A 24,730-nucleotide genomic window follows, 5' to 3' on the forward strand; every position below is an offset into this window, starting at 1 on the left:
GTTGCTGCCTCATGTCAAGATCACTCTCCTCAGTGTCAGTTAGTCTATTCCCAATTTCTTTAGTCAGTGAACAGCTTAAATTCTATTTATATTAGTCCCAACACTGAGCAAAATTAATTGATACTCTTTCCCCTTACAAAAGTACAGGTGATGAGTTTCTTTCTGCAGCTATTATTCGGAATGTATGTGCCGAGATCACTCCAGTTTTAACAGAATTGTTCAATTTAAGTATTGCTAGTGGTTGTTTCCCTGACATTTTAAAAATTGCCACAGTAGTTCCCATATTTAAGAAAAAAGTCAAGTGTAACAAAGAGAACTACCGTCGAATATCACTGCTTCAAAATTACTAGAAAAATTAGTTAAAAATAGACTCACTGGATTTTTAGATAACAATAGATTTTTTTTGCCAAATCAGTTTGGTTTTAGAGAAGGCCTTAGTACAGAGTTAGAACTTCAAAACTTTTTGACAAATATTTATGGAAACTTAAATAGCACAACTCATAATAAAGCAACTGGGTTGTTCTTAGATATTAGGAAGGCATTTGATACTATCAACCATGTTTTGCTCTTGAACAAACTAGAATCAGCAAGGATAAGAGGTGTACCACTTTCATGGTTTAGGTCATATAATTCTGGGAGGAGGCAGCTGGTTAAAATTATTAAGAAGAGCAAAAGTAGTATCCAAAGTATTAACTTTGGTGTTCCCCAAGGATCAGTCCTTGGTCCTATTTAATTTTTAATTTTTGTCAACGACTTGTGCATTGGTCTTTTGAATGAACGCCTAACATCATTTGCTGATGATACAGCATTGTTATATTGTGCCAGCACTTTAGATGAGCTTCATCAAAAATCTATCATGGAAGATGCATGTACATAATTTAAAGAATTCATTACGTTACTCACTTAGATATTTTTTCCACCTCAAATTTTTCTGTCCTCTTCCCATCTTAAAACAGGTTTGCTACTCTTTAATCAATTCTAAGCTTGAATATGGAATTTCTTTGTATGGTGGTGTCTATGAGTCAAATTTAAAATAATAATAATATCTATGGTTCTTACCATCAACGCAATCAGGGGTAATATTCCACTACGGCCGTTTCGGAGATGACTCCATCGTCAGGTGCGTAGTGGTACACTAAACTATAGTCTTGTCACATTTTACACAAACTTTCTTCATTTGCATTGCGTCAGGGGTTGAATAAATAACACACATATATGTACAGGATGGACACACGAAAACACGAATACACGAAAACATTTAGAGCGCGTGCACGGCTTGAAAACTGACGACCGACGTGTTATTTATTCAACCCCTGACGCAATGCAAATGAAGAAAGTTCGTGTAAAATGTGACAAGACTATAGTTTAGTATACCACTACGCACCTGACGATGGAGTCATCTCCGAAACGGCCGTAGTGGAATATTACCCCTGATTGCGTTGACGGTAACAACCATAGATATTATTATTATATTTTCATGCAATCTGCCTGTTAAGTATTTATTAGTTTTCTTTATTTAATTCATATTTAAATTATTCCAAATAAGTCAATCAAAATTCATTAACCAATGCTTAGGTTTACAATTTATTATTATTAGTTTAAATTACAATTCATTTCAATATTACTAATTATCATATGTTATTATATTATATCACATTGAATCTAAAAGAATATTTCATTATTAAAATTGGCAACACTGTAAATGCAAGCAGTTTAACTACTCAAAATTAAATGTACAACAATAAAATATTAAAAACAAAACATTTGACTGTGATGAAGATCAACATAGAAGACAGAATGACCTGAATGAAGATGTTTGAAAAAGTGTTAATATGAAAAACTAAATTCAAGAAAATTATTATTTAAGTTTTATTCAACTTCCAAGAAGATATAAGTTGTTTATTTAAGAAGATTTATTTAACCAAGAACAGTAAGTGATTCTTTTAATGTAAATAAAACAAAATTCTCCTATACAAAATACAGTCCACTTATTCAAAAATTTAAAACTATTTTACCAATCTATTTGATCCATTATCATTCTATAAACAATTATCAAAATTTCATGACACTGCCACACTCAAGAATATCAAATTTAAAATCCGTAATAACTTTACAGAAGAAGTTTGTCAGACTGATATGTAATGCAAATTTTTTATTTTCATTCTCTACCTTTATTTGTAAGTAATAATATCCTTCCCATCAAATATTTATATATTTTTATATTTTCCAAACTCGCCTGCGGCTCTTGCGTAAACATTTCTCATGTGCAGCAAGGTGCCACTTCACACACTAGTTGAACCATAAGTAACTATAGTATAACTAGTATAACTATTGTTCATATTATGTAGCGAGTAGACTTTGTCATTAAAATATACAGTGATTTTTAAAGTACTGACCATATTTTTCAAATTTCTGTAAGTGGTAATGCAGGACCAACAGTTGATAACATTCACAATTATTCAACCAGACAAATTGCAGATATCATTCTACGTTTACCCAAACCAAACTGTACCCTGTTTAAGAAGGGTTTTATTTATCACTAGCTGTACCCGCGGGCTTTGCCCCGTTTAACTTGATAAGTGAGCTCGTTCGCATGGCTCAATCACGTCCTGGTTGAAGTTCGTTCGCTACGCTCACTCACTTTTAGGTTGGAGCTCGTTCGCTGCGCTCACTTGCCTTCAGGTTAGCTCGTTCGCTACGCTAACTTGTCTCCAGGTTGAAGTTCGTTCGCTACGCTCACTCACCTTTTGGTTGCCAATTAGCTGTTATCATAAATGTAAAAGAAATAATACTGCTGCACCCTGTTGGTAATCCTTGTAACTTTAATGCTATTGAACAGCATAGAACAGAACTAACTTGTTTAATTGAAACAGCTGTTAAGATTCATTAATTCCATTTAAATATGAGTACTCATAAGGTTAACATGGGAAACTCCAGAGCCACTGGGGCGGAGCCCGAGAGTCCGATCAGAATAAAAACAGCTTAGTTTTCCTATTTAATGCCTCGTTGTAGATATTGGTGAATTTTGTTTTTCTTTGTTTTCTTTTTCCACAAAATTATTAGACTAAAGGTTTAATTTAATTTATAATTCATTTTGTTATGCTTTTAAGAGAAATTTTGTTGTTGTTATGTATTAGTTAAGACTCCCGTCCACACACAGAAGTTTTGGTCTTCTCTTGGGTGTGTATACAGAATGAAGTGAAATTACAGAAAAGCCGGGAGAGACCATTGAAGACTTCTTTTGGAAAAATATAGACCTACATAAAAAGAATATTCTGTCACACACCAAGCGACTAAACATGACCGAGATGGACTGCCTCTCTTCTCAAGGAGAACAGAAACATGAGCAGCTGCAAGAACCCAATTCAAGTCAACAATCTAATCACCCTACAGTGCCCCATACTATAACCCCTTTTTTAGAAACAAACAGCCTGAAAAAAGCAAAAGAAAAATCTGCAAATCTCCAAATAATTCTTGTGTAGCAATAATGCACCAAAATATTAGAGGACTTGCTACAAAGACGAACAGACTACACCATATTCTCAATGACACAAAACCAAGCATTCTAGTCTTGACTGAACACGGACTGAAAAAAACAGAGCTAGAAGCTACAAAAATTCCCGGCTACTCTTTAATTACCCACTTTAGTAGAGAAGAACATAAACTTGGAGGTGTTGCAATATATTCCAAGGAATCCCTTGCTGATACAGTATCAGCTATTAACATATCAAACACATGCCAGGAGTTAATTTTCGAAGCAGCAATGATTCGCATGCAGACAACAAAGAAAAAGGATATCTACATTCTGGGAATCTATAGACCACCAATCGAAAATGCAAGAATTGCCCTTGACCTCCTATCAGACACGCTAGAACTACAAGAAGTACACAAGAAAAACCTAATACTTATCGGTGACATAAATATCGACAGGCTCACCCAAGATTCCAAAAACACCATGCTGGAAGAAGAGTTAACCACAAAACATCTGGAGATTTCCTCTAGAGGCCACCAGAATAACCCATGACACAGCCACTTCAATAGACTGTATATGCTCAAACATACCATGTGCGTATATTACTGGACAAGTTGTGCATACTGGTCTATCTGACCACACTGCGCAGCTGTGCCTGCTGAAAACACACCAAGAAGACACTTTCCAAAGATTTGTAATGAAAAGAAGCCTAAACAACACAAACCTAAACAATCTGAAGGCCCACCTCCATCTACAAAATTGGGAACATGTTTACTCTTCACCCAATCTTGAAACCTCCTACAACAAATTTCATAATATTCTTCAAACAGCTCTGGATTATACATGCCCATAAAAGAAAACTAAAATTATTAAAAACAAAAAACATATGAAGTACTACGATCCTGAAGCAAAATACCTTAAAGAGAACTTTTTGAAAGCTCTGCAAAAGTTTGAGTTAACGAACAGAAATGAAGACAAATTAGAAATGATTAATAGAAAAAGGATATACGACATGAAACTAAGAAACCTAAAAATGTCCTCAACAGCTAGCTTCATAGAACAAGCTGACAACAAACCAAAAGCACTATGGCAAGTTATAAACAAGGAAAGGAAAGGAAAATGTGAAGAGAAAACCCTTGCAGAATTAGAAATAAATGGCAAACTCACAAACAACACAAAAGAAATGGCCGAACACTTCAACACATTCTTCTCAAATATAGCAGAAAATACCCTTGACCAAAACAGAGCAATCGTTATAGACCCTGAAACAGTGCTGAGTGGAGAGGAACCAGTCTGCCCAATACACCTTACCCTAACTTCAACATCCTATAAAGAAGTTAAAACGATAATAAACTCCCTAAAAGCCAAAACATCAAGTGGAATAGATGAGTTTTCCTCTAAGATGATAAAGCACTGCTCTCAAGAACTCATCTCTCCTCTGGTTTATCTTATAAATAAATCATTTAAAGAAGGCAAATTCCCATCCGCCATAAAAGTCAGTAAAATATACCCCAAACATAAAAAAGGACCAACTGAAAATGCTCAAAACTACAGGCCCATTTCTCTCATCTCCAGTTTCTCTAAAATCATAGAAAAAATTGCTCTGGCTAGATTAATGGCACATCTTAATCATAACAAACTCTTAACTGACAACCAACATGGCTTTCGGAAGAATAAATCTACATCCTCAGCTATAACAGCACTAATTGAGTACGTCCTAGACCAGATAGAAAACGAACAATACATTTCCGCCATCTTCCTTGATTACAGTAAGGCTTTTGACTGCCTGGGCCACGACCTGATATGCAAGAAACTTGAAAGACTCGGTATAAGAAACTCTGCGATAGAATGGTTAAAAAGCTACCTAACGTTCACAAGTCGTGGAACTGAAAAACTCATCAAATGAAGTCACAGAAAGTTTCAAATCTTCAAAAAGCAAGCTGACAAGAGGAGTTCCACAAGGCTCTGTATTAGGCCCGATTCTATTCATCTTATTGACTAATGACTTCCCCAAACAAATTGAGAGTGAAAATGCTGTTGCAATCATGTATGCAGATGACACAACCATTTTGATCAAGGACAACACAGCCCAAAGCCTTTACCTTAATTCAAAATCGATCTTAAATAAAGCTATCCTCTACTCAAAGAACAATGACTTAGCAATAAACCCCACAAAAACTACAACTCTGAATTTCAGTAAGAAAAAAGACATAGTCCCTCAATTAGAGGATGTAACAATAGAAAACTACACAAAATTTCTCGGTGTTATCCTTGATAACAAACTGACATGGAAAGAGCACATCAACCACCTAAGCAAAAAAATCAGTACTGGAATATATGTCGTCAGAAGGATAAACTACATAGGCGGACTCTCTGTGGCCAAAACAGCTTACTTCGCACTGGTAGAGTCGCATCTTAGATATGGCTTGACAGTGTGGGGAGGAACTTCAACAAAAAATATGAATCGAATTCTTGTCCTTCAAAAGAAAGCCATAAGAGCCCTCGCCAACCTTGTACCACCACAGACTTGCAGACTAGCATTCGTAAACCTAGGAATCCTCACAGTGGTGTCTCTCTACATACTTGAAACCATTAAGTATGTGAATGAAATAAACCCCCCAAGAAACCAAGACCTGCACCACTACAACACCCGTCATGGCTCCAAATTTGCACTACCAGTTCACCGAACAACTCTTTGGGAGAAAAAACCTTCCTACACCGGCTGCAAGCTGAGGAACCATCTACCTGACTACCTGAGAGACCTGACTGGCAACAAGCTACACCAGGAGCTGAAGAAGTGGCTAATTGCAAGACCCTTCTACTCAATAAAGGAATTTTATGAAAATTAACATGTACAATTCACTATTGTATTGACACTATTGTAATTCTTGACAAATTAACAATAAAGAATATTGTATTGTATATTTCTTTGCAAGTTAAAGCAAACTGGTTTTCGTTAATTAACAATAAGTATTGATGTACATTGTAAGTTTATAAAGAATTAGTTTCTTAGAGAGTTGTAATTTATTGTCCTTGTGGAGAAATAAAGCAGGGTGTCCACAGAAAAGTTCTCATTTATTTCCTTGACTTTCCATGACTATCCATGACCATTTACCATTGATTTCCATGACTCACGAACTTTACTCGAAAATTTTAATATACCCTCGAATAAGTTATTTCACAGAATACACTGAAATATGTATTAACACGTTCAGTGGGAGGGGCGGGAATTCACGCCCCACTGTACCGGCGCCACTCGTGAGGGGCGGGAAATCACGTCCTTCACCAATTCCAACAACTTTGCTTCAATGTGAGCTCAGCCATTGCCAGGGAACGTTGTAATTGTTGCCAGCCTGTAGCGTAGAATGCGAGCTTTACTTTGGTGTAGTTTGGTACTAAACATTTCCGTAAAATCCCGTCTGGCAATGCTTTTGTCCCGTTTTCAGAGATTTTCTCTATTCGAGCCATATTACAAAGACTCTAGTTATTTATCCAGGCAGTGCTGCTACCTTTGGGTGTTTTAGTGAACTACGTCCACTTTCGGGGTAACGCAGAACAATCACCACTGCTCTTTTGTGATTCGTCTTACTGAGATATTTCAATGCCAATAGCGATCGCTGATTCAGTTAGCGTGCTGAGGCTCCGCCCGGGCCTTGCCGCAGTTTAGGAGCGCCATTGTAAAGGTTTACAGCTGTGATCGTGTTAACAGATAACAATGGAGTAATACATTTTGATAAAATATGGCATTCAAAATAAGTTAGGAAAAAAGAAAACCAAGCCTCCATTGTCCCCACAACTGGCCAAGTTCTCGCTCCACTTTCAATTTTCAAAACTCAACTAATACAACTGTAATAAATTGAATTGTCGTAGATTTGTGAAAAATCGTGAAAAATACTACAATAGTCTGCTTTTTACAGCTAACTAGAGCATTGAAAAGTACCCTCAAATCCATCCATCATTGGGGATTTCCATGACTTTCATGACCTTTTGCCTACTTCCATGACTGTTAATGACCAGAATCTTTTTTCGTGACTTTCTATGACTATCCCTGACTTTCCAGAATGTGGACACCCTGTAAAGATTTATTATTACTATTATTATTATTTTCAAGCGTACACGCATTATGTGCCTAATAAAAGCACACTGTTTTGTGTTGTTTGGTTACTGCCCTTTCTTACACCTGTACATAAATATAATACAAGTTTAACAGTTAAATACATTTTTCCTTCAGTTGCCTGACAAAGTGGGCTTCCTTGCACTGATTATAGCACGCAAAGTAGTTAATTGCTGCATTTACTTACTTTTGCTGCACTCTTTTTTTTCCACACTCCAGTATTTCAACCGAAGAACACAAAACAGTGTGCTTTTTTTTATTAGGCAAGTAATACGAAATAAGTTGAAAATAAGTTGGCAACACTTAAAGATACTACGACTACGGTTAGCTGGTGCAGCGTTTCCCCTTTCGTTCAACGCTTGGATTTAACCTAACCTAAAACATGTTACTAAAATTTAAGGTACACACCTTCACGTCCACAGTTCATAGATGTATGGTTAAACCCACTACATGTTTCGCCTATACATAGGCATTGTCAAGTGGTCCTTCAAGAACGTTTCGTCCATTGTAGACTCGTCAAAAAACATATAAATAAATACACAAAACATTTAACACTTAGTAGGCCTACTAAGTGTTAAATGTTTCGTACAATGTATCGTGTTTTGTGTATTTATTTAAATGTTTTTTTGACGAGTCTACAATGGACAAAACGTTCTTGAAGGACCACTTGACAATGCCTATGTATAGGCGAAACATGTAGTGGGTTTAACCATACATCTATGAACTGTGGACGTGAAGGTATGTACCTTAAATTTTAGTCTAATCAACAGTTCAGGGGCTACACAATGAATTTTAATAAAACATGTTGTATGTTTGTATAGTCTAATTATTTATATGATTCATAGTAACTGTAGGAAAAATCTAAAATGTAATATATAATGCAAGTGCAAAGTGCCTTTGCTGTACTTGAGAAACTTTCCAAACTCGCCAGCGGCTCTTGCGTAAACATTTCTCTCATGTGCAGCAAGGTGCCACTTCACACACTAGTTAAACCATAAGTAACTATAGTATAACTATAACTATTGTTCATATTATGTAGCGAGTAGACTTTGTCATTAAAATATACAGCGAGTAGTTTCCTTGAATACCAGGACTTTCCCTTACTGCCCTTGTGTTACAGGCAACTCAGTTTACCAGTTCTTGCAGCGCTGTCTAGAACTACTTCGTAAGGAGTTCAGTGAACTCAAGACTGTGACTGCTGATCAGCTGATGTACGTCAAGGAAGATCTTATCCTCCCTCACCACTACACTTTCTATGACTTTATTGTCACTAAGGTATGTTCCTTCTCTGTTGAAACTCTCTTTAGTTATTATTAATACGATTGTTTGATTTGATTATTGACTAAAGTGGGTACAACAACCACTTCTAGTTTAGTTATTGTTGTATGGCTAACAATTACCTCCAGATAAAAGGGATCGCAGTGTGTACAAGAATGCCCCCCCCCCCCCCCTATGCCAATATCACCGATAAACATGGGCTGGTCAGAGGAACAATTCCTTGACAAGGTACCTGTAGAAACCCTTGTATCGGTTCCGTTACATAGATGATATTGTCTTCTTTAAACCTTTGGCCAGATAAACCAAGACAAATTTTTCACCCATTTGGACAGTGTAAATTCTCTTGCATTCAACTGCACTCTCTCAACTTCTTAGATGTTTACATAAAACTTAAAGTCTGCACACTTAAAACGGAATCCACATAAAACTTACTAACCATCTCCAATACATCCACTACAACAGCTCTCACTCAAGAACACTAAAACGGCCAATGCCCTACAGCCTATCAGAGGCAAGAGGCCAAGATTTAACTGTTAAATAATGAGATCATCAATATATTATAATGTATTTACAACTCTAGTATGTTCCAGCCATTTTAAACATGTAACTCATGATGTGCAGGCAAGAGGGAAGAGCGGACCATTGTTTACGTTTGACGTTCATGACGACGTCAGGATGGTAAGTGACGCAAGTGTGGAGAAAGAGGAATCACATGCTGGCAAGGTGTTGTTGCGAAGCTGGTACGAACGAAACAAACATATCTTCCCTGCTAGCCGCTGGGAACCTTATGATCCTACCAAAACTTACGATAAATACACTGTCAAAGATAAGGGCTCTAAAAAAATAAATCATTAATACTCAAGCTTGTTTGTGTGTTTCATTTTTATATATCACTAGCAGAGCACCCGTCCTTTGTACGGGGTTGGCATATAAAATGCTTATTGCAGTTATACTCAAGCTTTGCGTTTTCAATGGGGGGAGGACATAGTTTGATAAAATTTGGTTCATAAATTTACGGAATGATATAGTATAACACATCTACTATTGCCATAATGTTCTACCACTATGAAATAAATAACAAACAGTCTAAACAATGAAAAAAATAAATTATCAAATATTCTCACAATATCACAAATTATTCATTAATTTAAAAACTCAAACCTAACTGTAAACAATCCTACTTTGACAGTTCTAATTTTGTATCACAGCTTTTTGTTGCTATTTCATTCAAATTAGCTGTTGTCATATATGAAAACACAAAATAATAATAGTGCTACACCCTGTTGGGAAACCTTATAACTTTTTAATGCTATTGCATATTATAGAACCAACTTGTAAAGTTGAAACAGCTGACTAAATTCTTTAATTCCTTTAAATACGAATACTCATAAGGTTAACATGGGGAACTACAGAGCCACTGGGGCGGAGCCCAAAAGAATTTTTGAGATAAAAATATGCCTTAATGTTAATCAGGAATGTGAGCTATCATCATGCCAAATTTCAGCCCAATGCGTCCAGTAGTTTATGCGTGATTGAGCAACACACACACAAACACACACACAAACAAACTCACAAACTTTCAGATTTAGGCCCGATTTCACCAAACTTTTAAACCGCCGTTAAGCCTTGCTCTAACTGCAGTTAGCTCTTAACTGACGAAATCGGATTTCACCACTCGCCGTTAGCGCTAGTTTAGACTAAACCGTCGTTAGATAATTAACTGCCCAATTTTGACCGGTTAACTTCTTTAATCTTTCGTTAAGTAAATATCAACTGGTTTTAAGTTAAAAGTTTATATGGAAAGGCGAAATGGTAGAAGAGAATACGGTACGAATTAGCTTTTGAAAGTAAGTGATGTGATGGCAATGAAGAGTAGCCTATGTTGTTCGCCTAACTAGGTGGATAAGAGAAAGGGTTAATGATTTTAATAACAAAGATGAAATTGATTTTATTATTAGATATGAACTATCAAAACGTTTAGCCTTTTTCTTTAGGAAATGTATACAACCCCACTGTAGTGGTTTGTGTTTAGGCTATCCCACATAGTGCATTGCTTTAGGTTTCCCACAAGGCTTTTAGTTAAGGCGTATATCTGTGATCAGCGACCGCATTGAACTGATTGGCGATCAAGAGCCGTACTCTTTTATCCCGGCTAAAAAGAGTGTCCCGGCTCTTCTGCCAACATTATCAAATTTATTATTTCATTGTTTGAAAAAATAGGTTCCCTTTTCCTTCTCCCGGCTTTAAATAACCCTAACCCAACATTCAAACAATTGTTTTGCGTTCGGTCAGACGTAAGTAAACCAAAATCTAAACCTAAATTGTCATTATTCTGCTAGTATATTTTATAGAAATAATTATTTTTGCGTTATCTACATTGTGTCTCGTTCTTGTAATTCTTTTGACTCCAGTTTTTTTCACTACTTCAAATGTACCAAACTGGTTAGCGAACAAACAGAATATTGAACATCCCTGTAAAAAGTTGGATTGGTGAGTCTTGACTCGACCGCAAAACTCAACCAATTTGTTCCTCGAAAATGTTTGATCAACATTGATTTGCCTTTAATTACTTATGTTAATTGTTTTGGTATTTATTCTTGCTTTCTGTTGTTATTTTGCTCAGAATCTATTGTATTCCTGTAAGCTTGCTGTCTCCAGTTTTGTTTTCACTACCTCATAAACACTGATTTATTTTCTAGGTTATATTTACTTGCTCCCGTAACAGCCCGGTATTATGACAGTTCACTGCCACTGCCACCTGGATTTTTCTCTAAACTCTCGTTTATAAAACCAGCGTTAGTTTTGACGCGTTTTCATTGGTGAAACCAGATTTCCTTAACTGAGGTTTAAATCATCGGTTAGTTTTAACCGAAGTTTAACTAAACCATCGTTAGCGAGAATTTGGTGAAATCGGGCCTTATAATATTAGTAAGATTACACTATGTACTTTAATGTTGATAAATTGTGTGTTGGCCCTGGAACAGAACAGTAACATATTAAGGTGTCTCATAGGTAGTTTCCCAATATGTAACATTTTTAGTAGATTGAGAGTAAACTCCCTATGAAGAACCCGCACAAATTTTGTTGGTTAAATTATAGGATGAATTGCAACATTAATAAACAGCACCAGGATTGTTCTTATACAAAAATATACATAAAGTGGTGTGAATAAAAATTAGCATTTTCTAACTAGCATATGCTAGGTTTAGTAAGTATTCGGTCAAATCAGTGTGAATAAAGATTTGTAGAAAATACTAGGGCAAGTCTAGTCGAATCCGGAAAAACTCAAGCACCTACTCGCGGGGTAGTACATGCTCTGACCAAGTAAATGCTAGGTTTTAACGCTCCTGTCACAAAACGTTATCCCCTCCACTACCTTTCAGTCTACTCCACATCGGCGGCATATTCCTCTCTCACTCTGTTCAACCACACGCTAGAAGATTTGGATCACACAGTCTTACTTAGCAAATCAAAAACCCCTTCTGTGATGAATGCTAAGAAAGAAACTTGGGAAACCTTGCGTTCTGACTACTGTGGTGCATTGGGGAAACAAGTTACTATAGGCCAACTAATAAAAGCATTAAGCAATGTGAAGTTTACCGTCAAGAAGAAGACTGAAGTAAAAGTGATGGGAAACAGGAAAATAAAACTACAACCGTGGGAAAAAAACATTCATGGAGTTAATAGAAGATGATAACCCAAGATCCCGGGTTATTTCATGATATTAGTGACTTGTAATTTGTTACATATTTATTACTTAGAGTTTTTAAAAGCAAAATTGTTTGGACCGATCAAAAACGTTACGGAACAATTATTATTTTAAAACTGCTTGAGTCACCTGTTCAGGTTACATAATTGATGGTTATAAAAATTAATATTTTATAACCTCTTCTGTTTTGGTAAAACAGGTGATGAATTGGAATTGCCAGAAATGAAACCTTTTGCATCTAAAAATGTTTTTTGTAAACCGACGTAGCCTAAAAGTTGTATGTCTTAAAAATCAATAGGAAATAAGTGTATTGTTCGATTGTAATAATGTTACCAATGATACACTATAATTTTATTTTTAAGATGTTTATTTTATGGTGTTGATAGTGTAGCCTATATAATACAATTTCAATTTCAATACTCAAAAACGGAACTATACAAAATGCTGGTCAAAAGTTAAAATACCTTTCTCATAGTAACTAAAACAAAACGCCTAGTAAATGCAAAGACAGTTATTTAGGCTCCATGGCAAGAAATAGTTTAATAATCAATATTGAGCAACTTTTTCATGAAGATCATAGCTGTCTTGTAGCTTCATGGTTTCAACTAACAGTTGTAGGAATATTATTATTATTTATTGCTTTCTCTGTACAAATATAAACAAAATAATATTTTATATTAGAGGTTTTCAGCATTTTTCATTTGAAACAAATATTTACACTTAAACATAATGTTATGGTACCAAAGGGAAACTCTCCTGGTTATTTTGGGGGTGGAACCACGCTGATCGGTATATAAATACCAGAGAAATTGGTGAACATCTATATAAAAAAATACATTGGCACAAACGAATTGAGAACCTCATTCTTTTGGTGGTAGTGGGGAAGTCGGTTAAAAATACTCGCAAGTAACAAATACAATAGATGGCTATTCAAATTTTAAAAAACCCATTACTGTAATCATCAACATCACATTAACTAAACTAGAACAATCGCAATAAAACAACAAATACTGAAATACATACGCGAGGCTCTCCACGTACAAATCACGCTGTCTGGAGTCAAGCTGGGTGTGAGTGTCATGTGTGTGCTGGGTGAGCCAAGATTTGTGCTGGCGCGCGGGGCGTGTGTGTGAAATCTATAACGCGGTAAGAATGTTTGTGTGTGTGTGAACGGCGAGACCTCTAGCGCCGTTCACTATCTACTAGGGGAGTATGTTTAATCTATGATCTAATCCATGCTAGAGAAAGGGTTGTAATAGAAAGGTGTTTTGGCCAGTTGAAGAGGAGATTCCCAATCCTGGGAAACTGTGTTAAAGTTGCATTAAACAACATTCCACAAGTGGTAGTCAGTTGCACTGTGCTACACAACATTGCCAAGCGTCTAAAGGATGACTTTGAGCATGGGGATCTTGATATCGTCCCAAATGAAGATGACCAACCTGGGGTGGTTGGTTTTTGTTATGAAAATACCGACACAACGTTAAGAGGCAAAGACAAGCGTGTCAATATGATGGCGTATTTGAATATTCAGTGAGGAAATTGTTTGTAACTCAATATAAATTTAATATTATACCCCTTCTAAGATAATAATTAGAAATATAGAGTATATGAGAATAACTATATATAAATCATATAGAACCATTTATAAAATAAAACATTATAGGTAATTTATATAAAAACTTAGCAGTAGTTAACTCAAACCCTAAATATAAGCCCATAAACACTATAACTAAAGTTAACACTTTTAAGTAAAATGGAAGTAATAAAAAACTTAAATCTAAATTAAGAATTCATATATACCCACAACCAAACATAATAGAAAATAAACACAGAAATATAACTCTATATTTCATTATATTAATATTTTCTCTAATATCCAAAAAACTCAAATAATTAAATTTAGTGATAATCGTATAGTAAAATAAACGAAGTCTATAAAATACTGTTAAACCCAAACTTAAGTAAAATAAAATTCATACAATAATATTTAAGCCATTAAAAGATAAATTTTCCACAATTAAGTCCTTTGAATAAAACCCTGATAAAAATGGGAACCCACATAACGCTATATTAGCTAAATTGAAACATCTGCATGTAATAGGTATACAAAAACAAATTCTACCTATAAAACGAATATCTTGACAATTACCTAGATCAAATGAATAATAATGCCTGAACACAAAAACAATAAAGATTTAAATATAGCATGAGTTAATAAATGAAAAAAAGATAATTCAAATAAACCTATAAATAAAGTAACTATCATCAAACCTAATTGTCTTAAAGTAGATAGTGCAATAATTTTTTTAAAATCAAATTCATAACTGGCACAAACAAAAGATATAATTATAGTCAACAAACTAATAAAAATAATATAAATATTATTAACCAAATATTTACTAAAAAAACGAATTATTAAATATACACCAGCAGTCACTAAAGTAGACGAATGAACTAAGGATGAGACTGGTGTAGGAGCAGCTATAGCAGCTGGTAATCAACTAGAAAACGGAATTTGGGCTCTTTTAGTAAAAGATGACAAAATAATTAAATAATATAAATAAGAATCAATCACATTAATATAGAATACTAGCAGAGTACCCGTCCTTCGTACGGGGTTGGCATATAAGTATAAATGCTTATTGTAGTTATGGGAGAGGACACGGTTTAAGAAAATTTTGTCTTTTAATTTATACGGTATCCTATAGTGTCCTACAGTATCTACCATAGCCCTAATTTTCTACCACTGCACCTAAACCATGAAAAAAGTTAAGTTCTCATTGTGTACCACAACTTTTTGTTGCTAGTTGGTTAAAATTAGCGTTAGTATTTTTCGCGTTTACTTGTCACAAACATCCATCCATCCATCCATCCATACATCCAAACTTTCTTACTTATAATATTAGTAGGATAAGTAAACTGTTGTAATATTGCTTGTTTATGGATCAATTTTTATCAAACTTGGCAAATGTATTTATTTCATAGTAAGCTAATGATATGTTCCTTAAAATCACACTTCGTTGCCCTCCCTGTAGGCAGCAAAAACCTAGGTACTCGTTAAACCTAATGTTATCGTTGGTGCAATTAGTAGCGCCATTTGAACAGCTACTGCAAATCAGCGCTACTATTCTATTTGCTAGCAGCTATACCCGGGCCTTGCATCGGGGTCAGTATGCAAAAGAGACAATGTTGGTTCTTAGAAACATGCCAAATGGTTTTCCAAATGCCAAATTTAGAAACAAAATTTAACTGTACTACTTAACTTGATAATAGTACGTTTTTGTTAAATCTTACTGTGATTACTTATTTATGCTACCTACCATACAAAACCAAAGATAGATTTTAAGGTATAATAAAAGAATGTATTTCATGGTTTGCACTGTAAACGAAAAACTATCACAACAAACCTCATAAAACTCAGAATAAGAGCCTAGATTGATAGGGCAATGATTATAGAATCTTAATTATTTCCTATATCCATGAACAATTTTTTTACAACGAATTATTCCCTCTAAAATATTATTACAGCATTTCACAAATATTAGAACAGACTCAGTATAATAGATCATAAACATAAACAAATGAAGTAACTGAAAGATTCATATACTAATGAAATTCAAATTATATTAACATATGGTTTGACAGCTCCATTTAAGTAATGTCAAATAATGTTTACATTCGGGCTAGTGACATCATTATTTTAAATTTATAATCCTTACCCTCTCTGTTCTAATATTCGTGCAGTATTTAATATGTTTGAACCAGCTGTGTGGAAATATGAAATCAACATTCATTTGACAGTTAGTTCTGCTTGTTTACATTTTTAAACTTTGTAGGTTTGTTCTTTGTTACCATGGATACCATCAATCAATATTTACTTTAAAATCTCTCACCTCAAATTTTTGAAAGCCCACGGGGCAGAGCCCTAGGACAATATCGAAGCGGGAATAGTTCTATATGTATCCTTGGAGCTGTAGCTTCATTTGTGTGCAATTTGAGCCCAGTCGGTTCAGTAGTTTTTGAGATTACCTCATACAAACACACACACACACACACACACAGACACCACCTCTTCTTTATAATAGTATAGATAAATCTTCATCTACCATAACTGAACATTCAACTAATTGAAATTAACAAACCAATATCACCCAGACGATTAATAAGACAAGTAATTATCCCAGCTAGATAGCTCTTTAAAGAATTATAATAAACTAGTGGCTTGTAGGGACATAAGTCCCTAAAAAGCTCAAATGTAAAACAACTTTTTGCAATTCCGGTATTTAAACAAACTCAGAATAACATTATCTATGTGTCAGAATAGGCATCCCTACACCATATCTTTTGTGTAAAAACCAGTTTGTTGTTCTTCTTTGTTTTCTTTTGTTGATGTCATTTTCAATAAATAATTTGAATCACTCCAGTGGTTTAACATGAAAAGGCAGCAAACATATCATTGTTTGTGAATAAATACTGGTTTACTAAGGTAGCTTTGGTCTTGTGGTTAATGAGGATAAATAAAAGCTTCCCTGTTTGGAATTTTAAAAATTCATTGGAGGTTCGCCTTCAGATGAATTGAAGACGCCTGCAATTTCATCTGCAGTAGGCTTATTATACCTACGACGATCCATATTTATCCTGTCTACAAACCTCAGTTCTAATTCACTGTCACCTTGTACAACCATTTCTTCCGAAGCTCTTTTGTAAATTTGTGCAAATGGATTTTCTAATAGAATTTCAGGTAGTTTTGACAATATTTCAGGTTTTAAGTCACTATTTTCTCGACGCCTTTGACGAATTTCTGTTGCTGTTGATGTGTCAATAATGTACAATTGGCCATACACGGGGTCTTCATCATGTTCAGGCAGCAAATCTGAGATTGAACGATAAATTTGTCCTTGAATTTTGAAACAGTATGGTCCTTTTCCTGGAATATCTTTCTTACTGGCTGAAAAATAAGCAAAAGCCATCGCACTGTTGCATTGTCGAATGAATTTATACAGTTGAGGGCTCTCTTCAAACAAACTTTTAAGTTCTACATTAGTTTTTGACTGAGGAAGGTTAATAAGTCCGTTATGGCAACATGTCATAAAATGATTATTCGTTAGTTGTTCTCTAAAATGAAGAGCACTACATTGAATGTACTCTTGGTCCAATAATCCTGCATCATGGATCTTTACATTTCTCTCGTCTACCATGGGTCTCCTAAAAAGGGGTTGTAACATATCTTGATTAAGTTCGTCATTATCTACTCTTGCTCTCCTACGGGCACTGTCATTCCTATGAACAGTTCCCCGCCTTTGTGGTATTCCTCTGGCGTTCATATTAATTACAGTACTTATAATGAAAAGACTATATATATAGCAGCCTACATACCAAAACATGTTGAATCCCTGGTGATCTTATAAAAGTATGATCGAATATGATTACTCTACGTTGTATATTCACTGCACTAAAAAAATTTACTTACGAAGGAATGCAAATACACCATTTTAGAACCAATAACATTTATAGGTTATTTTAGGTGTATATATTTACACAACCTTAACCTTAAAATGTGTAGAAATATAAAGAAAACAACATCATTTAAAATATACTTGAACATATGATTTAAAAATAAAAACAAAACAGAAGTTAGATTTAATTTCGACTCTTTGATTATTTATACAGAATATTTATTCTATGTCGTTTATTCCTTTAACACGACAATAACGTAAAAGCATGAAAAAATGAAACTTGAGAATATGATTTAAATATAAACAAAGAATGCAGACGTTTTTCCGACCAATCTTCAATATTTCAGTTTTATTATAGTATACATTTCATAGTTGACTGGCTAAAAGTAAACCAAATGTGTGTATTGATCACTGTTTTCAAATCTGTGGCACAGCTGTTTTAATTTCAAAAGATGTAAACAAATTAAACCCCATGTTGTTTTAATGGGAAAAGTTTTATTCTGTTGCGAATTTATGGTAAAAAAATAAGAAAAATGAATAGTTTTCCCTCAAAACTCACGTCAAGACCTTTAAAATAAGACCCCTCCCATCCTTCTACGGCCATCCAGTCACTCACAATTTCTTTACAAAAATTTGACTTACGGAATTATATATATAGATTACCAAACAATAAGAAATTAACCCTAACCCATCTCAACCTAATAGAATACTAATAAGATTAGGTCTAATAATTATAAGAAATATTCTAAACACAAAAGTTAATACTAACAATAAAAATCGAACTGACCCATAATTATAATCACCTATATAAAAATTTCTATATAAAATAACTATTGAAGAAATTAATATTACATCAGATAAAAAAAATGCTCAAACTTGGTCTAAATAAATAATATAAACAAAACTAACAGAATTAAAATGAAATAATACTCACTCAAATAATAAACTATATTCATTTAATAATAATAATAACCCTAACAAAAAAAAATAAAACTGAAAATATAAACAAAAAAATAGACCAAATAAAATATAAATTTAATCACAAAACTTAATAATAAAAATTATCTCAGAATCCACAAATCTGTATTTTGGTATAAACTACTTAAGTGATATTAATTTATATTAAAGTACTAATAAAAACAGGGGTCAAAAATAATGGAAATAAATGTATAAATAAACACAAAAATTCCAATAAATTAATTATAGAAAAAGTATATAAATAATGATATAAGCCGTGCTGACTAAAGCTATATAAATAATATCTAAAACAAGCGGGAAAAAAGAAATACCAATAAAAAAATATATAGAACAAGATCAAAAATTTATTAGTCTAGGTAAAATTATTAGTTCACTAACAAAATTCAATCTTGGGGGACAACTTATATTAAAAGCACATAATATAAAAAAGAATATACAACAAGTAGGTATAAAATTAATTAAACCTTTATTAATAAAAAATCTACGACTTATAGTACGAATGTAAAACAAATTACAAATATAAAATAAACCTGACGAACAAAACCCATGGGCAATTATTAAAAAATAAGAACCTAAAATTCCTCATGTATTTATTGTTATTAAACCACACAATACTATGCCTATATGAGCTACAGAAGAATAAGCTACTAAACATCAATATAAATAGTTGTGTCAATAACAATAGTTGTATTATTAGTCAAAGGTAACGTTTTCATGTTTTTCTCACACAAGCACCTTCTTGCACAAACTTGTGTAAATTTGTTTGTATTTTTTTTAATATGGGTTTTGTTTATTATTGAATTATTTGAAATTATAAGTTTGATTACAATGGTAAGCATTCATTATAATCCTAAGAATCCTACATTATTACAATCCAAAGGAAAATACAACTTATGTAGCTTACAATTTATTCAATGTGAATAGAGTATGGTAACACTCAAGGGAATGTTGCTGGAACAGGGTGTCCACATTCTGGAAAGTCAGGGATAGTCATGGAAAAAAAATTTGGTCATTGAAAGTCATGGAAATAAGAAAAAAGTCATGGAAATCCCCAATGATGGACGGATTTCAGGGGACCTTTCAATGCTCTAGTCGGCCGTAACCCCGACTATTGTAGCATTTTTCGGAATTTTTCACAAATGTACGACAATTTCAATTTATATAGTTGTCTTAGTTTATGGGTTTTGAGTTTGTGTTAGTTCATTGTTGTACATTGTACTCCATTGTTATCTGTTAATAGCCCAGGCAAATTAGACATATGCTCCCCAAAAAATCGTCTAAAGCTGGAAAGTGTTTTAATACCTTTTGGGGGTCCCAAATAAGACTCCTGTGAGTTTGCGACGGATTCTGACGTCTGCTTAAGTTTTGGGAGTTGAAAAACTATGAAAATTTTGCACTTTTTTCAGTTTTTCGCTTATAACTCCTAAATAACGAATCCTAAGGAAAATGTTGTACAAAGGTGTCTTTTAGTGCATTAAATTCCTCGTCGATTGATGTTAAATACGTCACAAAATCAGCTGAGCCGTTTAGCCGCTGTAGCTTTTCAAAGTTGGGATATTTTCATCAACATGGCCAAAAGGTTGATTATTTGACCAGTTTTCGACTTACAACTCCTAAACGACACATGCTATACAAAAATGCGCCAGTAGTTAGTTTGGAAAACACAAAATTCGGCGTAGAATTATGATTATGAATGACTAGATAGTGGTTTATTTCATGGTTATCATCCAGAGGTTTATCCAAGAATGTGTGAAGGGAAGGGTAGCAAGACCCCTATGCAATTTTAAATCTAATATTGTTGAGGGGGTTACAAAAATTCTACGATTCGTCCTAAGCTCCCATTTATACGATCCCATCTCTGGACACTCCCGAATGATTTTAAGCGATTCTAATATATAATAAGATATTACAACGAGAAAGATTTTATTAAATATAGCAAAAATGCTATTTTTTAGCTTAATAAATGAAAAATGATAATGGGACGGATGTACATAGTTTTACTATGTATTTAGCCTATTAAAAAAAAGATTGAGATTTTTCGTAGATTTTACCATATAACTTTTCTACTTCTCATCATTGGAATCTTAAAAATAAGGATTCATTCTTTGCTCTTATTGGTCTTGCCACAAATGGTGACATTCGGTACCATCTTTTTTGTCAGATATCGAATTGAGATAATCGTGCCCCTTGCAAGTCTTTCAGACAGTAGTGCATTATATCCCTGCATTTCCTATGGAGCGAGAAAATGTAAACCTTTTTAACATGTACACGATGGTCGAGATAGGTAGACGGAGTTGAGAAGTTCTTGTCGAACCAGTGGATTAGCCGTAGTGATGGGAGTTAACCCATTGACGTTAATTTTCCATACCTATCTCTCTGAATTAAGTACAATTTTAAATGAGCTCTAAAGGATTGGTGGATGAGCAGCCCCTTTTGTTAGAATCAAAGTCAAAATTAGTTGAAAGTGTCCTCTAGAAGAGACCAACCCTCACTTGATTTGGATATTTTCTGCTCCCTACTATGTATAGGGCCAACCTGCTTCTGCAACTTCGCCAAGCGTTGTAACCCGTCAGAACACAGTGAGATCCACATTGATTGGAGTAAACAGCATGAGTAGTTTTAGGCTACATGAATAGTTAGATTTTCGACTCTTCTACATCACGCTTTCTTCATCAAACTGCGCTAGTGGGTACGGACCAATTTTTAATCCAAAGTATGATTCAAATTAATTGAGGCTTGGATAAATGAGGAATATCACGTGTTGACTGAGGGGGCAAATTCTTCTTTAACCTTTGCTGATGCCATCACAGCTCACGATTAATGTCACCACTTCCTTTTATTCTGCACAGTTTATGGTCATTATAGGCTTGCCTATTTACGATTTTATTGCAAGCTGTGCCTTTCCATTATGCTTTATACATATCTCGCGTTGATGCTATCATATGGGATAACTGCTGAGCTGATTGACATGAGCGAACTATTTTCAGTAAATGGGTCGTGACACTGGAACCATTTGATGAATTTCTTTTTGATCCCACCGTATCCGTGGAGTTTATATTGTCAACTTGCTAATAATATGTTGAAGAGGTGATCCCACAATATACCTTAACTTGATGGGTAGCATTCACTGTGTTGGGCCTGCCAGCGAACCATCGGGCTAGATCCACATCATCGATTCCCCTATCTCGGAAAAAGCTCTCCACAGTAAGATGTTGCTCTCATGAGCACTTACTTGTTCATATAGGCCATGCTGCACGATCCATGACGTCACACTAGTGGATAGATTCACTGCGATATCCCCTATGTTTTTTGTAATTAGGCTGGTTGTTTGCCAGATTTCAATGGTAAGATTTTAAACTTGACAAGCATCTGACCTAGTGTTAACAATCAATAGCGGTTAAATGGTAAAGCCGATCTTAATGAATTGGAAAACATTCTACGCAGACGTTTATGCTCTTCAAACTAACTACAGGAACATTTTTTCTATAGCATGCGTTAGAAGATGTAAGCCAAAAACTGAAAAATGAATACAGGGATAGATCGTATATAATGATGGGTGGTTGGGATGAATCCTAGAATTTTCGGAACCTCAGACAACAATATTAGACTTAAAATTACATAGGGGGTCTTACTCTCATCACACCTTATTAGATAAACCTCTAGATGACCATCATGGAATAAACCACTATCTAATAATTCATAATCCATTTAAGGACAGGATCTATGTTGTTACCAATTTTATTAAAATTTCCCAACTTTAACACTTTTTTTCAATGAAATGGCGTCCATACAAAGTAGGTAACAATCAATTGCCATTATTGATTAATAAAAAAAACATTATACGCAGAATTTTGTGTTTTCCAAACTAACTACAGGTGCATTTTTGTATAGCATGCGTCGTTTAGGAGTTTTAAGCCGAAAACTGGTCAAATAATCAACCTTTTGGCCATGTTGATGAAAATATCCCAACTTTGAAAAGCTACAGTGACTAAACGGCTCGGCCGATTTTGACATATTTAACAACAATCAACGCGGAATTTAATGCACTAAAAGACACATTTGAACAACATTTTCCTTAGGATTCGTTATTTAGGAGTTATAAGCGAAAAACTGAAAAAAGTGCAAAATTTTCATAGTTTTTCGACTCCCAAAACTTAAGCAGATGTCAGAATCCGTCGCAAACTCACAGTAGTCTTATTTGGGACCCCCAAAAGGTATTAAAACACTTTCCAGCTTAAGACGATTTTTTGGGGAGCACACCCTATATTTGATCTAATTTGCCTGGACTATAATACATATTTCAATATTTTCTGTGTAATAACTTGACTACGCAGTATTATTCGTGTGTGTACGGTATATTATAATTTTTTAGTTAAGCTCGTGAGTCATGGAAATCAATGGTTAATGGTCATGGAAAGTCAGGGAAATTAATTACAATATTTCTGTGGACACCCTGTGGAAGTCAACAGTGCCGGAAGGTCAAATAATTTATACCTGTGCCGCTAGGTAAAAAAAAGTTGTATTTCCCATGCAAACACCTACTTGCACACAATTATTAAAGTAGACTTTTCAACAGTTTGCTTCTTGTACAGTATTATTCTATCAGCCAAAGAGGAACACTTTGTAAATCTTAAAATTCCCACAGTTTTATGGACAATACATCTATGACTGCATACTAATTTATAAAAATCAGGCAGTAAGTTCTAACTCATCCATATGCCACAAGTATAAAACCATACAAGACATAAATACCCCACCGCAGCAAACCTGTTTCAAAACAAAATTCACAACAAAATTTTTAGTATTTTTTGTGTTTCATAAATGATTAATGAACATTTTTTAATAACAAAAATTAATATCTATTTTTGGGTTGGGTTGGCATCAATGAACTGCTATGAAGAGTAAGAAAAGTTATCTTTAACCATAGACTAACCAACACAAGTAGACTTCTCATCCCATTGTAAATTTTGAAGCTCGTTTTTCATGTCTAGTTCATGTACGCCACGCTGGGCGCTAGTGCCGACGAAATTTTGTTTCTATTATTTTAAGGTTAATTTCTTGATTTGTGCTTTACTGTTTGGTCAAATAACTAGGGGACAATTTATTGTTTATGATTAGATCGTATTATTTGGTTAAACGAGGTTTTAAATGACTGTATTAACGGGAAACAAATTGTAAACAAAACACGACCTCTACAGAAAACCGTACAGAACTAACAATAAAATTGGCTTCAGCTGTTCCATAAGGATGGGAAATCTACTAAGGGAGTATGTTTTATCTATGCTTTAACCCTCCTAAAAGTCATCCCTACAACCCCCTTTACATCGGCTTTTTCCCTTCTACAAGGCCTTTCAACCTCCCAACTAAACGGTCACCAGCTGCCACTGCCGGACACAACGTGAAGCATTAAAAGATAATACTGTATTGATATGTAGATGCTGACACTTAAGTTAAAATGGACATTATAAATTATTGAGCCGACAAATTTAGAGTACTAACTTATGATTACAGCACCATACCTCATGTCCCATGCGTCTAGCCAGCCATGTTGAGTGTTTCGTTCCAGCACACAGACCCTGACTCCATCGCTTGACTCACATGATCTGCTCTGGCATATGCGCGAGAAACTATTCTTACTTTTTTGGTGGGACACTGAAGTGGCTGTGGAAGTTGAGCTCTACACAATATTGACCGACGTCCAGCAATACAGGTTCTTCTAACAT

The 24,730-nt window shown here is 34.5% G+C and overlaps 1 protein-coding gene and 1 pseudogene across 2 annotated transcripts in view; one reads left to right on the forward strand and one right to left on the reverse strand.

Annotated features, from left to right (window-relative positions):
* Window positions 1-9,726, forward strand: part of LOC128983095 (protein FAM50 homolog) — a 90,907-nt gene extending 81,181 nt beyond the window's left edge. For both annotated transcript variants that reach the window (XM_054402255.1, XM_054402254.1), the window contains exons 6-7: window positions 8,707-8,861; window positions 9,486-9,726. In XM_054402255.1, the coding sequence (XP_054258230.1) occupies window positions 8,707-8,861; window positions 9,486-9,719 (389 nt within the window). In that variant the 3' untranslated portion in view covers window positions 9,720-9,726. The remainder of the gene's footprint in view (window positions 1-8,706; window positions 8,862-9,485) is intronic.
* A 4,731-nt stretch (window positions 9,727-14,457) lies between these two features.
* Window positions 14,458-24,730, reverse strand: LOC128997102 (NADH-ubiquinone oxidoreductase chain 5-like; annotated as a pseudogene).

This window comes from Macrosteles quadrilineatus, unplaced genomic scaffold (assembly GCF_028750875.1).
Source record: "Macrosteles quadrilineatus isolate MER2022 unplaced genomic scaffold, UCM_ALF_1.0 Scaffold_1__1_contigs__length_201487025, whole genome shotgun sequence".
Classification (NCBI taxonomy): Eukaryota; Metazoa; Arthropoda; class Insecta; order Hemiptera; family Cicadellidae; genus Macrosteles; species Macrosteles quadrilineatus.